This window comes from Ursus arctos, unplaced genomic scaffold, assembly GCF_023065955.2.
Source record: "Ursus arctos isolate Adak ecotype North America unplaced genomic scaffold, UrsArc2.0 scaffold_13, whole genome shotgun sequence".
Lineage (NCBI taxonomy): Eukaryota > Metazoa > Chordata > Mammalia > Carnivora > Ursidae > Ursus > Ursus arctos.
In genome coordinates this window covers 15,371,410-15,385,714 of record NW_026622797.1, presented here as the reverse complement: position 1 = coordinate 15,385,714, position 14,305 = coordinate 15,371,410, and the positions used below count along the sequence as shown (strand labels likewise).

The 14,305-nt window shown below is 48.7% G+C and overlaps 1 protein-coding gene across 2 annotated transcripts in view; it reads left to right on the top strand.

Moving 5' to 3' along the window:
- The first annotated feature begins 1,263 nt into the window (after nt 1-1,263).
- MTHFD1L (methylenetetrahydrofolate dehydrogenase (NADP+ dependent) 1 like) overlaps nt 1,264-14,305 on the top strand; it is a 186,193-nt gene continuing 173,151 nt past the window's right edge. The window contains exons 1-5 of one of the 2 annotated variants that reach the window (XM_048225974.2): nt 1,264-1,726; nt 9,074-9,158; nt 10,312-10,362; nt 10,452-10,505; nt 13,810-13,934. In XM_048225974.2, coding sequence (XP_048081931.1) covers nt 1,503-1,726; nt 9,074-9,158; nt 10,312-10,362; nt 10,452-10,505; nt 13,810-13,934 — 539 coding nt within the window. In that variant the 5' untranslated portion in view covers nt 1,264-1,502. The remainder of the gene's footprint in view (nt 1,727-9,073; nt 9,159-10,311; nt 10,363-10,451; nt 10,506-13,809; nt 13,935-14,305) is intronic. The other variant, XM_048225973.2, reaches the window with a different exon arrangement.

Genomic DNA, 14,305 nt, shown 5'->3' with positions numbered 1-14,305 from the left:
CTCCCTGCTCAGCAGGAGTCTGCTTCCTCTTCTCCCTCTGCTCCTCCCCCTTCCCTCCCATGCTTATGTTCTCTCTCTCTCTCTCAAATAAATAAATGGGATAAAAAAAAAAAGATTAAGAACATGATCATTTGACTCAGGCAAACCTCCAGCTCTGTCAATGATACAACTGACCTCTCTGGACCCATTTCCCCCAGGTTGAAAGTCAGGACAATATTGAACACATTAGAGACAGTCTTTGACTTACAACTGTTCAACTTAACAATTTTTCCACTTTACCATGGTGTAAAAGCAATAAGCATTCAGTAGAACTGAACTGCGACCGGATTTTTATCTTTTCCCGGGCTATCAATACACAGCAGTATATTCTCCTGATTTGGGGCAGTTTTGTAGCCAGAGGAGACCCCCAGTCAGCAACGTGGTCACAGGGGTAAACAACCCATATACTGACAACCTGTACCCATATAGACACTCTTGTTTCCACTTTCAGCACAACATTCAATAAATTACATGAGATGTTCAACACTTTATCACAAAACAGGCTTTGTGTTAGATGGTTTTGCCCAACTATAGGCTACAGTGTTCTGAGCACGTTTAGGGTAGGCAAGGCTAACCTAGGATGTTCAGTAAATTCGGTGTATTCAGTGCATTTTCAATTTACATAGTTTCAATATAGGATCGGTTTATCAGAGGGTAACACCATCATGACTCCAGAAAGGTCTGTACATTTATTAGGATTAAATGAAATGTCACTCCGGCACTCTGTACAATGCTTAGCTACTGGAAAACCCATGTTTGTAGTTTGCAAGTTTCATTCCTACTTGGGAATTATAATCCTGATAAGATTATAAACAAAGTATCGATAATCTCGTTTTAACTGTGAAGGCAGCCGAGGTTCACAGAGATTAGCTCGCCCAAGGCTGCAAGTCAGCCTCTGAACTCCAAGATCCACACGTCCTTCACGGCTAGACCACCTCCAACCTAAAAATCCAAGCCTGGGTATCCAAGCCTGAGGCCCGGCCAAGTGGCCTTCCGGGACGCAAACTCCCACCTGGGGCAGGGTTTTTATCAGCATCGCAGGCAGAGGGAGGACGTAGTATCTCTGGGCTGGACCAGAGCCCACCCTGATGCCCCACCCTGCTCCGATTTTATCGCCAGCCAAATTTCTAGCGGCGATGTAGTGCCAGGAAGCGGGCCTCTGACGCCGGGGCCACTAGGACCAGCCCGCGTCCCGCAGGCCCCCGCCCTCTCCACGTCACGGCCTCTAGGTGCAGTGCCCCCTAGGGGCTCCCGCCCGGCTGAGGAGGAAGGTCCTGGTCCTTCCTGCCTCTGCTGGCCCGCTACCCGCCAGCCCGTTCCCTGCCCGGCGCCCGTCCCGCCACCCTCGGAGGAAGCCCGCCGCCTCCGCCTCTCGATCTTCCGCAGCCGCATCTCCGCCTGGACGGAGGACCCGCCGCCCCTCGCTCTCGCCGCCTCGCCGGTGCCGCCTGCGCCGCCGCGCCATGAGCGCGCGCCTGCCGCTCTTTCTGCGCGGGCTCCGCCGGCCGCAGCAGCCCCCGGGCCCGCCGCTCCGCCTCCGAGCGCCCTGTCGCGCCAGCAGCGGCGGCGGCGGCGGCTGTGGCGGCGGGGAGGGCCTGCTCGGGCAGCGGCGGCTGCGGGACGCCCAAGTCGGGAGCAGCCGCGGCCAGGGCAGCCAGGCGCCCCCGGCGCGGGACTCGATCGTCAGGTGAATATCCGGCGCTCGCCGCCGCTCCGCGGCCGGGTGGCGGCGGCCGGGGAACGCGGGAGGTGGGTGCGCCCGGAGCGCGCAGGTCTCGGTGAGGTCCTGGGGGACCCCCGCGGGTGTTTCGGCGGGCTCCGGCTCGGGAGTGCTTGGGGCGAACTTGGGGGCACCACGGGGCGGGAGTGCGTGCGGCCGGGGCCAGGAGCCGTCCGGAGCCGGCCCAGGGCGGGGATCGCGCGGGCGCGGGCATCCCGGGGGAGGGGGGTGTGCGCGGCGTCCCTGGCCCGCGTGCCCCGCTCCACGTGCACCGCCCCGGCCGCCTCTGATGCAACGGCGCCCGGCGCGGCGGGGCAGGAAAGGGGCGGCGCGGCGGAGGGCGGGAGCGGGCAGGAGGAGGGGCGCCGGGGCGGGGCCCGGAGGGCGGGGGGCGAGATGCCGCCCGCGGCTCGGGAGGGGCGGCCTAGGCCGAGCGCCGGCGCCTACCTGCGCGGTCCTCGGCCTCGGCAGCGCCGCAGCCTCCTGCGGGTGGGAAAGCGTGCTTTCTTGAGTTACGTAATCATTTCCTTGGCGCGTTAATGTGGAGTCGGGCCCACCTGACAACCGGCAGAACGCGGCAGGGGAGTTCGGGCCCACTCGTGCCCCCCCATCGCTGTACGGGTGGGCAAGGAGTCCCCAGCGCGGCTGCGTATAGAAAGTTCTCGCCGACCCAAAGATGAACTGTGGGAGTTCTGGGTCCAGCCTTTCCCTGCCCCCCGCCCCCCCCCCCCACCGGAGACTCCCTTTGCGCCCATCTTCACCCCACCCCCACCCCTTCTTTGCCCCTCAGTGGGAGAGAGGGCAGGAAGAGCCTTGAATGGCCCTTCCTGGAAGAGGAGTGGGTTCACTGGGGAACTAAACCTGTGGAGCGAAGCACTCAGGACAAACCTGGTGCCTGGAAAGCCCTTGCCTGCCTCCCCACCCCAAAGAGGGTTGCAGGTTCCAGGTTGCTGTGTCACTGAGTAGTGACACTCTCCATCCATTCACATCCTCTTCCTTTGTCCTTCTGTCCCTTCTTGTAAACGTAATTGCCTTTACCTCCTCTGTTTCCGAAGCCCGTTATGATGTGGCCGATGACTCTAAGGCTTCTGCGTAGTGTATCTTGTCTTCTTACTGAACGTAGGAGTTACTTCAGCCCTCTTCTGGTCTTTGGAATTTCCCCAGAGTACGGCTGAGCTCAGCTTAGCGGGTTAGGGTTTGAAGACAAGTATGGCGGGCAGACACCACCACCCACCCCATCACCCTCTTATTTCCTGGTAGCTCTTACAGCTCCCTGAAACTTTCTTGTTCATGTATTGTCTGTCCCCCTGCCTGGAATCAAAGCTCTGTGAGGTCAGGGGCCTTGTCTCTTGTCCACTGCTAGATCCTTCGTGCTGGAAAGAGTGCTGTGTGTAGGGTGGACACTTGTGAGGTAATGGGTGAGGGCATCACTCAAGATTTGAGTTCACTTGTGGATTCTATTCGTTAATGTTCTTTTCATGGCCTGACTTAGGGATGAGCAGAGTGTTCAGTAGGGGGCCTGGTCAGGATCCTGCTGGCACTGGGCAGCAGTCCCAATTCCTGCACTCCAGTGGGGGAATGGCAGTCTACCTCACAGGGTTACGGAGAGGAACGCGGGAGAGAACACGTACAAAATGCATAATCCAAGAACTGCCATAGCAACACCTCCACAGATATTGGCGATTTTCTTTTTCTTTTTTTTTTTTTTAGAGCATTCTAAGCCAGGGGTTAGCAATTCTGGCAAGGACTAGATAGTAAATAGTTTAGGTTTTGCAGGCCAATAGGCAAAATAGAAGCTATTATGTAGGTACTTTTATGGGAGAAAAATATTTTCATAGTTTTTTTATTGACAAAAGTCAATTTTATTTATGGATACTGACATTTGAATTTCATGTAATATTCATATGCTACAAAATATTATTATTTTGATTTTTCTAACCATTTAAAAATGCAAAAGCTATTCTTTTTTTTTTTTAATGATTTTTTATTATATTATGTTAGTCACCATACAGTACATCCCCGGTTTCCGATGTAAGGCTCGATGATTCATTAGTTGCGTATAACACCCAGTGCACCATGCAATACGTGCCCTCCTTACTACCCATCACCGGTCTATCCCATTCCCCCACCCCCCTCCCCTCTGAGGCCCTCAGTTTGTTTCTCATAGTCCATAGTCTCTCATGCTTCATTCCCCCTTCTGATTACCCCCCCTTTCTTTATCCCTTTCTTCCCCTACCAATCTTCCTAGTTCTTGTGTTCCATAGATGAGAGAAATCATATGATAGTTGTCTTTCTCTGCTTGACTTATTTCACTTAGCATTATCTCCTCCAGTGCCGTCCATGTTGTAGCAAATGTTGAGAACTCGTTCTTTCTGATAGCTGAGTAATATTCCTGCAAAGGCTATTCTTAACCTGGTGTGCCAAAGTTTGCTGGCACTCCTGTTCTAAACTAAGAAGAGAAAGTGCTTACAATGAATTGTTGCTTCATAGGATTATGGTTAAGGGATAGGAGCTTTGCTTTGCAGTATGACTCCTGTACTTACTAGGTGTGAGAATTGGGGCAAGCTGTTTGGTCTCTGTTCATGAACAAAATGGGAACCATTATTACCAGCTTCAGAAGTTGTGGGCATCACTATACTCTGCTGATCCTAAGAGGTATATTTTTGATATCTCCAAAACTGGTCTTTTAATCGATCGTGTCTGACAGTCGTGTCTGGCCACGTGACTATTTGTCATTCCTGTACCTGTGGGAACTTGGGCCATGCATATTGTTGTAACTTAATGACCTATGTGTACCATCTAACAAAGCTTTCCTCCAAGAGATTCCCCGAGGGCTTGGAGGAAGAAGGGGAGGTGGGCTTAGCCAGAAGTCACCTAGGATAGACTTCCACAAATCTGTGTATGTTAGGTTTTTTATTTTTTTATTATTATTTTTTATTTCATGGATATATACCAGAAAAGTGAACGAATAAGCTCCCTCAAAAGCATAGTGACCTCTCATTTCCCCAAATAACCCCCAGTATTTCCATCAACAAGTCATGGAAGGGCTTTTTTAGGAAATGAAATGATTTCTGGTTGTTGTCTGACAATTGCCCATTGATATCTGGTAGAATCGCGAAAGCTGTAACGTTAAAACTTGCAGAATGGGTGTCAGGAATTTAAGGAAAACCCCAGGGACAAAAGTGACATGGTTTTTCAAAAAATGCCACATCACTAACACCCTTGATGGCACAGAGGGTGATATTGTGTGGGGGGAAGAAAAGAAACTGCCTTCAAGGACTCTTGAATCAAAAAAGTCACTCGGGGTGCTGGCTGGCTCAGTCCAAGGAGTATGTGACTCTTGATCTCGGGGTCATGAGTTCGAGCCCCACGTTGGGTATAGAGATTACTTAAATAAAAAGAAAATTTTTTTTAAAGTCACTCAGAAGAGTCATATATTGAATGTGAAGAAGTTTTAGGAATATTTCAGTTTGGTAGTTTTACTTTTTAATGCTCATATGAGTGGTTTATGGCAAACAAAAAATATCTATGTCTAAACAAGCCTTAAAAATTCTTTTAATACTTACAAAATACACAATCTGTTAAGAAAAGACTGTGCCATAGTTTAACTGCCAGCTTGGTTTTCTTTCTTCGTGGTTTATAAAACAGCGGTATGTCTTTCATTCTCTATCTGAAATTGGATGAAACACAGCAAATAAGATTAAAGCTCCCAGATCAGGCGTGTGCATAAGTAGGAAACAGGCTAGGCTGCCTTAATAAAGATACCCCCAAGTGTTGTGGACCTTACTGTCCAGAGGGAGACAGACAGGCAAGGTGGGGTGCTCACTGCTCCAGCTCTGGGTGAAAGGCAGCTGCTCCTGTCTCCCTGCCAGCAAGAGGGAGAGGGGGCCGGGGTGCTGGTGTATGTTTCTCCGAGCTGCACATTCCTCGCCTCCTTCTGGTCAATGCTCACAACCTTTTTGGCCCCCAGTTAGTGTCATGAGCCCATCAAGCTACAGGTGAAACGGGGAGATGTGCTCTCTAGCCGGATGCCATGTGCAACTCACGCTCCGAATTCTGTTAAAGAGGAAAATGCACAGAAGTATCCATAGGCAGTACCCATCATCCAAGCCGGCATCGGTTGTGTCAGTACTACTGTTACTATTACATTGAATATATCCGCGAAATTACCAGTGCTGTAGGTTTATTAAACTGCTCTGTGGGGCTTTCCGCCTGGGCTATTTCTCCGAATACTGATGGCTGTCTTTGGAAGACACCGTTTTGAAAATTGTAACTCTGTGTGTAACTGGTCCCTCTCTTGCCTTTGAAATCAATAAAGTGACTCTGCGTTCAGGATGTACTTAAATTGGTCGTTTTAAATAACCTTATCAGCTGGTGCCTCCGAGACTCCGCTGGCCACAGCTAGCTGCAAGGGAGACTGAGAAATGAGGTCATTATTCCAGCAGCCCTGTGCCCAGTGAACACAGTATTTCACAGCCAAAGGGAGAGCAGCGTGTCCGTGGAGTCCGTGGTAGTGTAACCGGGGTGCCGGCGTGCGAGAGCACCCGCCTCTGAAGGTCCCAAACCGACAGGTTCAGGTACTCACTGCTGACAAAAGCCAAAGGCAGAGAGACAAGAGGTGAAACAAGAAGGAAACTTATTTCAGTGAGGCCAACACCAGGAAGACGGGACTAGCATCTCAAAGACTGTCTCCCAAGTGCTGAAAATACTTCCAGGTTTATATAAGGAAAATGGGGGGCTCAGGTTGGTGGGTACAGGCAGGTGGGCCGTAAAGGTGGGGTCATTGGCTTGGGGTCAGTCAGGGGTGGGGTCTTGCTGGCTCAGGGCAATCCTTATTGCCTGAGGGGGTAGTTTGCATTCCCCCCATCTAGGGATGCTTTGCCTTCCAAGTCTTTTGCCTGAGTGAAGAGATAAGCTGCAAGGAAGAATTTCATCAGTTAGAAAGTCAAAGGTCAAAATGGAGGTAATTGAAGTCCTTTCCAGTCTTAGATACTTTAATCTACTGGTTACATTATTACAAATTACATTATTACAAATTCTTACAATCTTCTTCAGTAGTGAGGGTCTGAATTTGAGTTGCACAGGGCAGCCCGGCTGGAGAGTCACGCATTCCTTCCAGCTGCAAATTGACAAGGCAGCTTTTCTCCCAGGAGGGAGAAAATCTCTGATTGGAAACGTTTATGCTACTTTTTAGATTTTTTGAGCCTGGTGACTGTTTTCATGCTTGCTTCGCTTGTCCCTGTAGGAATGATGAGTAAATGAAAGAAAGAAACATCACACTTACAACAAGCGGGGGCGGGGGGGGGGGATTAGCCAGCTTTATTGCGGGTGACAGGTTTGCGCTTTTATAGACGGGTTGGTGCCTTCACTTTATTGAGGGATAGTCAAGGCTGTGAGCAGTTTTTTGGGAAAACTGTTGCTGTCAAGTGAGTATGTTTTAGGTGTTCTAGGGTAGCTTTGAGTCGCAGAAAAAGACTGTACGATTGTGAGAACAGACGTATCCACCGTAGGACGTGCTTCCCAGAGGAGGCCGCTGGAGTGGGTTCGAGACTCAGTAAACTGATCGTGTTGGTCTGTAGGGGGCCGCATCCTGGCGCGTGGCTGTTCCCCTCTACCTGTGCCTCAGAGCCACCTGGCTCCCTTGTTGAAACTGAAAATGCACGTTCCTAGGCGTCACCCAGCCCTGTCGAGTCTGACCTTCTGGGCTGAGGCACAGAAACCTTGCCTCTCACCGAGCTGCCCAGGTGAGCCTCACGCACATTGCCAAGAGCCCCTTAGGGCCTACGCTCCAGTGACTTTTCCGGAACCGGGCAGAAAGAAGGACCCAACTCAGTCCACATTAGCAGTCATGAAAGGCGGGAAACGGCGTAGCACGTGGCCCTCGGCCGCACATTATTGGGCAGGAGATTTTAGTGCTCGTTTGTCAGGCAGTTTTTAAACTTTCACATAGTCTCGTTTATTCAACACAATAATACAGTTATTTCTTGGAGAGTTAAGTTGCTGCGGCCAACTCTTCAGAAACAGAACAGACGAAAATCTTCGCAGGTCACGTACAGTTGGGTGCCTGCCTGTTCTGTCTCGGGTAGCCCAGTGTCGGTGGGAAGGCTCGTCCTGGTGAGTTTCGAAGCCTTTCAGTGTCTCCTGAGCACCCCGTCTTCATCTGCCTACTCAAGAGCGGTTTCCTCCGGTACCTTCACCGGCTTCTCCGAAAACTGGGAGAGGCTGAGCAATGCCTTTGGACCCTCGGCCATTTACCGCTGATGCTGGCTGGCTGGAACTTCACCTTGCAGTTTTTGGAAGCTGTTCGGTGCATCTAAGACCCTATCAGAGACAGAAAATGAAATTTAAAGACAGTCTTAACCCGGGACCTGGATACTGCCCGGGCTGAGCCTTTTGTCTATTATGGTGAGAGGAAGAAAGCGTACTTCATATGCAGGTGAGGACCGTGTCCCAGCAGTGGTGGTGAACGAGTCTGAAATTGCTCCTCCCAGAAGCCTGCAGAAGGAACACGTGACTCGCACCACATTATCTAGGTCTGCCCTACCTGAGCCGGCACCCCTTGCCCTCCTCCCAGTGGTGCTAAGGTGGCAGTGGTACCTCCTGGGACTTCTAGGAAGTCCAGATGCAGACTTGGGTCGTGGGGAGCCCAGGGGACTGACGGGCTCTCTCTCTAGGAGGCCTTGGGAGAGTATCAAATTCGGATGCATCCCTGGTGTTTCTGTTCCCACCCCCCCTTCCCTTCCCCCACTTCCCTTTTCCAATTCCTCCCACCCCTCTACCCTTCCCCTCCCTTCCCCTCCCTTCCCCTCTGTTTTCTTCCCCTCCCACTCCCTTCACGTTCCTTTGAGTTCTGGGACCTGGGTTTTATCGTGACCCACCGTTTATCTGACAGCAAGCTCCCTCCCTGTCCCTCCACCAATGTTTGCAGTCCCCATGGGACCCCATAGGGATGGACGTGGATTGGATGTGGAGGAAGGGGATTGTTTAAAAAGAAATGCAACGTTTTTATTACAACTTGGAAAATACAAGAGAATTCACCCCTGGAAATTCATTGTTAACACCTAGTTTGCACGCCTCTGCTGATTTTTAAAATCAGATGGTCACAGTTTACTCTGTGTTGTACCTCAAGATGGTTAGCCTGCCCCTCGTCGCCACGCCTGCCCCCTCGTCTCCACGCTTCCCACGCTGGGAGCGCAGCCTTATGCCGGCTAACTATTTTCACTTGCAGTAACGCACTTTCTAGGAAAATGTGTTGGATCAGTCCTTTCTAGTCATTAACAAAGACTGTGTGTTGTCTTGTCTTTCTCAATGCAGAGAAGTCATTCAGAATTCAAAAGAGGTTCTGAGTTTATTGCAAGAAAAAAGCCCCACCTTTAAGCCGGTGCTCGCTATTATTCAGGTAAGCCGAGCCCCTGGTTGAGTGCTATGCTTTGAGGATGCCATTCAGTGTATAGGAGAATTTGTACAGAAGAACAGGGCCTTTCTTGTCCCAGAAGTGGTCTTAACAGGGAGGAGAGGGCAGAGATGAAAATACTGTCCTTTTCCTCTTCCTTTGGTCATTTCGCTTCTACCAGGTTACTGGTTAGTTACCTCCCTGCTTGAGTGGGTCTGTTGTGAGTCTCTCCTTTGGGTGTGAGTCGCTTGGAGACATCAGGAGGTAGGCACCCACATCAGTTGTGTTCCATAGGACATACTGTGTCCGTATGTGCTCAGAGACCCTCATCAGATGTGACTTGAACGTGATAAGGGGAAAGTTCCCCCCTTTGGCAGATGCTCGATGAGGCACGGTACTTAGTGCTTTTACTACGAAACCTGGTAAAGCCTGCCGTAAGCCTGAAGGGCCACACGTCAACACGTGTCAGAAAGGCTTGGCATTTCATGTACATCTCTTGGCTGCGGCCCCTTCATTCCCAACTGTAGTTGGTACTGTTTGCCGTCCTTCTTGGCACCCCCATGGGGTAACAGGTGCAGGGCAGTCAGGAGGTGAGCCAAGCCGGGAAGCTCACACAGCACAGCAGCTGGGCCACCACCGTCATTTTTGGCACGCACGTAATGTGTCAGAATGGCAGCCTGGAGTCCCATCAGTGCTGTGATTTTTGAGACCGTGGAGCAGTGCTCAAGTCACTTGCATTCTTGGGGGTCTGTCTGCACATCCCCTACAATGATAGGCAAGCAAGAGGGGTAGAAAGAAAAGCTATCCGAGCCTGGACCACCTGGGACTCTTCTTGCTGATAGGTTTCGAGCTACGAGCAAGTCGTCTAACCCCCTGTGTCTGGTGTCCTCATTTAGAAAGGGTGTGGCTGGGTGGCTGCACAAGGCTTAGGAGGGCTGTTACTTTTTAAAAGGAACATAATTTGAAAGCTGAGAAATTGATATATCAATAAATACCAGCTATTAGTCTCCTTCTGTGAGCAATGAGATTCTGTATTTCCTTCCCTTTCTAGTAAATTGGATAATTTATAATCACAAACTTAGTCTCCATGTTACGTTTTGTGCTTTTTCGAGCTATTTTTGTTGCTGTTACCTTCTCCTTCTTACTCCCATCTCCTCAGGCAGGTGATGATAACTTGATGCAGGAAATCAACCAGAATTTGGCGGAGGAGGTGAGGATTGTTGAATTCTACAAATTCCTCATAGTTCTTTGACCCTGCGTCCTCTCACAGTGACAGAAGAACCTGTGTTCCTTTTGCAGGCTGGTCTGAACATCACTCACATTTGCCTTCCTCCGGATAGCAGCGAAGCCGAGGTAACGACCATGGGCTCTTGAACCCAGGGTGCTTTCCTCTGTAGACGTAATATACCGGTTAGCATGTCTTAGTTGTCATTGGAAAAGATCAGCCTTGTCTTGTGGCTGAATTCTTAGAGGGAGGAGTTCACTTTTCCCTCTCGTGTAAATGCTCCTTTGTCTGTGTGTCCCTTCGTGCGTGTTTCTGTTGAAGACTTGAGCTAGACGTGGTGACTTGGGTTATGTTCTTTGACCGCAGCAGCAGCGTCTCATGGAAATTGTCTGGCTGTCGGGGTCTGGAGGACTAGTTCTGGTTTTTCTCTGTCCTGACGGGTTGTTTGTCCTTGGCCATTCCTTTGGCTTCGCTGTGTCACAGTTGCCTTATCAAGAAAATAAAGGAATAGGATGAGATCATCTTCAGTGTCCTTTCCAGGCAAATGCTGGGGGAGTAATAATTGCAAGTGTCATCTCAAGCCTGGGAGAAGCAGCCACCCCCATAAGCAGTGGTGAGGACACTGGACCACAGGCCACGCTAGCGTTTGGTCCTCATGTGGCTAGCGTTTCTTCAGACGGGCTGTGGCAGCGAAGATTTGGTTTGACTGCCAGTGGTGGAAAACCTCAAAGAACAGAATATGAAATAACACAGAAGTTTGTTTTTCTCGTACATAAGTAAAGTCTAGAAGCAGGCTGGTACGGTGACATCACAAGGTCACCAGAAACTTAGGCTCCTTCGATCTTGCTGCTCTGTCGTCTGTTTTGCTATCTCATATCCAAGATGGCAGACTCAACTGTGCACATCACATCCACATTCTAGCCAGTGTCAAATAAATCCAGACTTAGTAAGGGGAGACATAATGCAAAAGGATTGTTGCAATAGGGAGTATACTCTGAACATTAGATCTATAATCCTCTGAGAGGTAGGCAGAAGGTTTTTTCTTTTACAGGGAGGAGTAGAGAAGGCCAGAAAGAAGCCAGTGTGAGAAAGTGGAGTGGGAGGGGACCTTGATGGGATAGTAGGTTAGAAAATGTTGTGCTGTGGACAGACTCTATTCTCAGAAGGGGTTGTCTGCTAACCAAGTGAAGGGTGGGTCAACGTTTAGCAAGCTGGGAGAGGGAAGGAGACTGACATTTTCAGCATTTTGTTCAGATTGAGCAGTGGAGGCAAGAGGTTCACCTAATCGTTGAGGAGACAATGAATGGGAATTTTTAGGGTCTGTATCTGGTTCTTTGCAGAACACAGAGGATGAGGGGGATTTTTTAACCTTCCTTGTTTTCCCAGATCATGGGGCTCAGTTCAGCTCTTGTCACCAGCAAGAAAAAGGAAGAATAAGGACAAATGACAGATTCCCAGTCTCTTCCCTTCAGGAATCGTTCCTGAAAGTCACAGTTACGCTTCCATGCCATTGTCCTGAACCTAATTGCTCGGTCGCGGAGCAAGGGGAGCTGGGAAATATAGTCTTTACACCAGATGGCCTTAAACCATTTATTATAGCACCTAAAAATCAAGAGTTTATTACAAAGGAAGAAGGGAAAATGTATACGGTCAAATCGTTTCTGCCACACTGCCTTTATAATATATTACAAATATTGACATCTGTCATACCGGCATTAATAAACGCAGAGAAATTTGTTGTGCCTCTGCAGAAGGAAACCCACTGTCTGCGTGTAGGCTGCTTGCCCCTGGTACTGCTAGCCCTTCACTTTTCTTATTCCCTGACGTATTTTTTGACAGAGTCATCTATTCCCTGTTTTTCTTTGACATTCTGGTAAATGTAAATTTGTATGGTGGTGGTATTATTGTGTTGGAAAAGAGTAAGGATCTTAATTTATTAATTAAGCTTCTGTTGTTGTTTCTTCCACATCCTAGGTACAGGTAACAACAGACCCCTCACTTCATACTGGGCTCTCAGTTGATGTCACTCCCTCTGACCACCCCCAACCCGCCATTACTCTGTTAGCCCTTTAGCTTGCTTAATCTGCTTTAGTTTTCTTTACCATCACTTACCATTTCCAGAGATTATACTGTCATTATTATTATTACTTTTCGTTTTCCCTCTTGTCTTCCCCACTAGAATATAAGCTCCAGGAGGGCAGGCATTTTGTTCACAACTGTATTTCCTGTCTTAGAACTGGCACAGAGCAGGTGCTCAAAACACGCAGCAACTATTGAACGAGTGAAAGTATGGTGAATAAATGAAACAAAATTTTCTTTCTGGTTTTTGTGTATCACACAGTAGTTTTCCTCTCTCACCAGGTGGAAATAACCACAGTGATTTTTGCTAGACAGTGAAACAGCGGTAGTAAAGCAGTACTTCTCGCAGTGAGACCCGTATCCATGGGCTGGTATCTCTTTTACTTCTGAACGAATAATATTGTGAAGTGGAGTGAATCCATATGTTATCTCCTGGCATGAAATAGAGACAGATGGGACAGAGCATTTCTTACTGAAAGACACACCTAGCCATTCATTAGCTTTTACATTTTTACGTTACCTCCCCAAGCTGTACTGTGGTCTTCTTCAGAAATAGTGAGTTATTTTAGTGTTTCCTATAAAAAGGAGATATCTGTGGGGCGCCTGGGTGGCTCAGTCATTAAGCGGCTGCCTTTGGCTCAGGGCGTGATCCCGGCGTTCTGGGATCGAGCCCCACATCAGGCTCCTCCGCTATGAGCCTGCTTCTTCCTCTCCTGCTCCCCCTGCTTGTGTTCCCTCTCTCGCTGGCTGTCTCTATCTCTGTCAAATAAATAAATAAAAATCTTTAAAAAAAAAAAAAAAGGAGATATCTGTGCTTTGAATTTATCAATCATTAGCCTTCGGAAATGCTTTCTGGGTCCATTCAGGTCCAGGGAACACGAGGGCCTGAGTGATGGCTTCTTCGGGGTGACAGTTGGGAAGCTTTTATGGAACACGTTGTGTTTGAAACACAGGCTTGTCTGGGCCAGGTTGGAACACTTGAGATTCGTGCCTCCCGGTCTCCCTGAAAGCTGGCAGTGTGTCTCACTCAAGTATAATCGTGGGCACGGAATTGTCTTTTGCCTATCTCAGTGTTTGCTTTGGTTTTACTTTGTTCTGTTGTGGCAGGGAGTAGCACAATAAGAAAGACTGAGAAGTCACTAAAATCCAGCCGCGCTGCTTCTGAAATCTTTTATAAACATGGTGAAAGGAGAAAATAGACTTTCTTCATTCTGCTTTACAGCCAGTCTTCAACAGGGAGTGAAAAAGAAATGATAACAGATGCATTTTTATGACTCTATTTTTTTATATAAAGCTTCTTTTGCTGGGTCTTATTTTTGTAGAACTGATTTTAGGGTTTTTTTCCCTCTGTAGATTATAGACGAAATCCTGAAGATTAATGAAGACACCAGAGTACATGGCCTTGCCCTTCAGATCTCCGAGAACTCGTTTAGTAACAAAGTCCTCAATGCCTTGAAACCAGAAAAAGATGTGGATGGGTGAGGAAATACAAAAGAAAACAATCAAGTCTTATTGCTATCTGAGCTTTTCTACTGTGACCCTTTTTTCCTTTTAGTTCCACTGTTTCAACTGTGTCCGTAATTAAGAGTGGAAGAAATCCTTTAACTATTTCAGGAATTTGAGGGCTTATTAAATTCTGTTACGTACTGTAAGAAAGTTACATATCTTAGAATAGGCACTTGGCCTTTCATAGGGCTTGGGTGCCATTCTGGAAACAACGTCCTTCATACCATGACATTCATTTCATGACCTCCTGTCTGACTTAGAGAGTCCTTGGCCAGCCTTCCTCTTCTAAATAAGCTTTTCCTTGAAAATCCTGCCAGACCAAAGAAACAACCTGGAGTCCTGA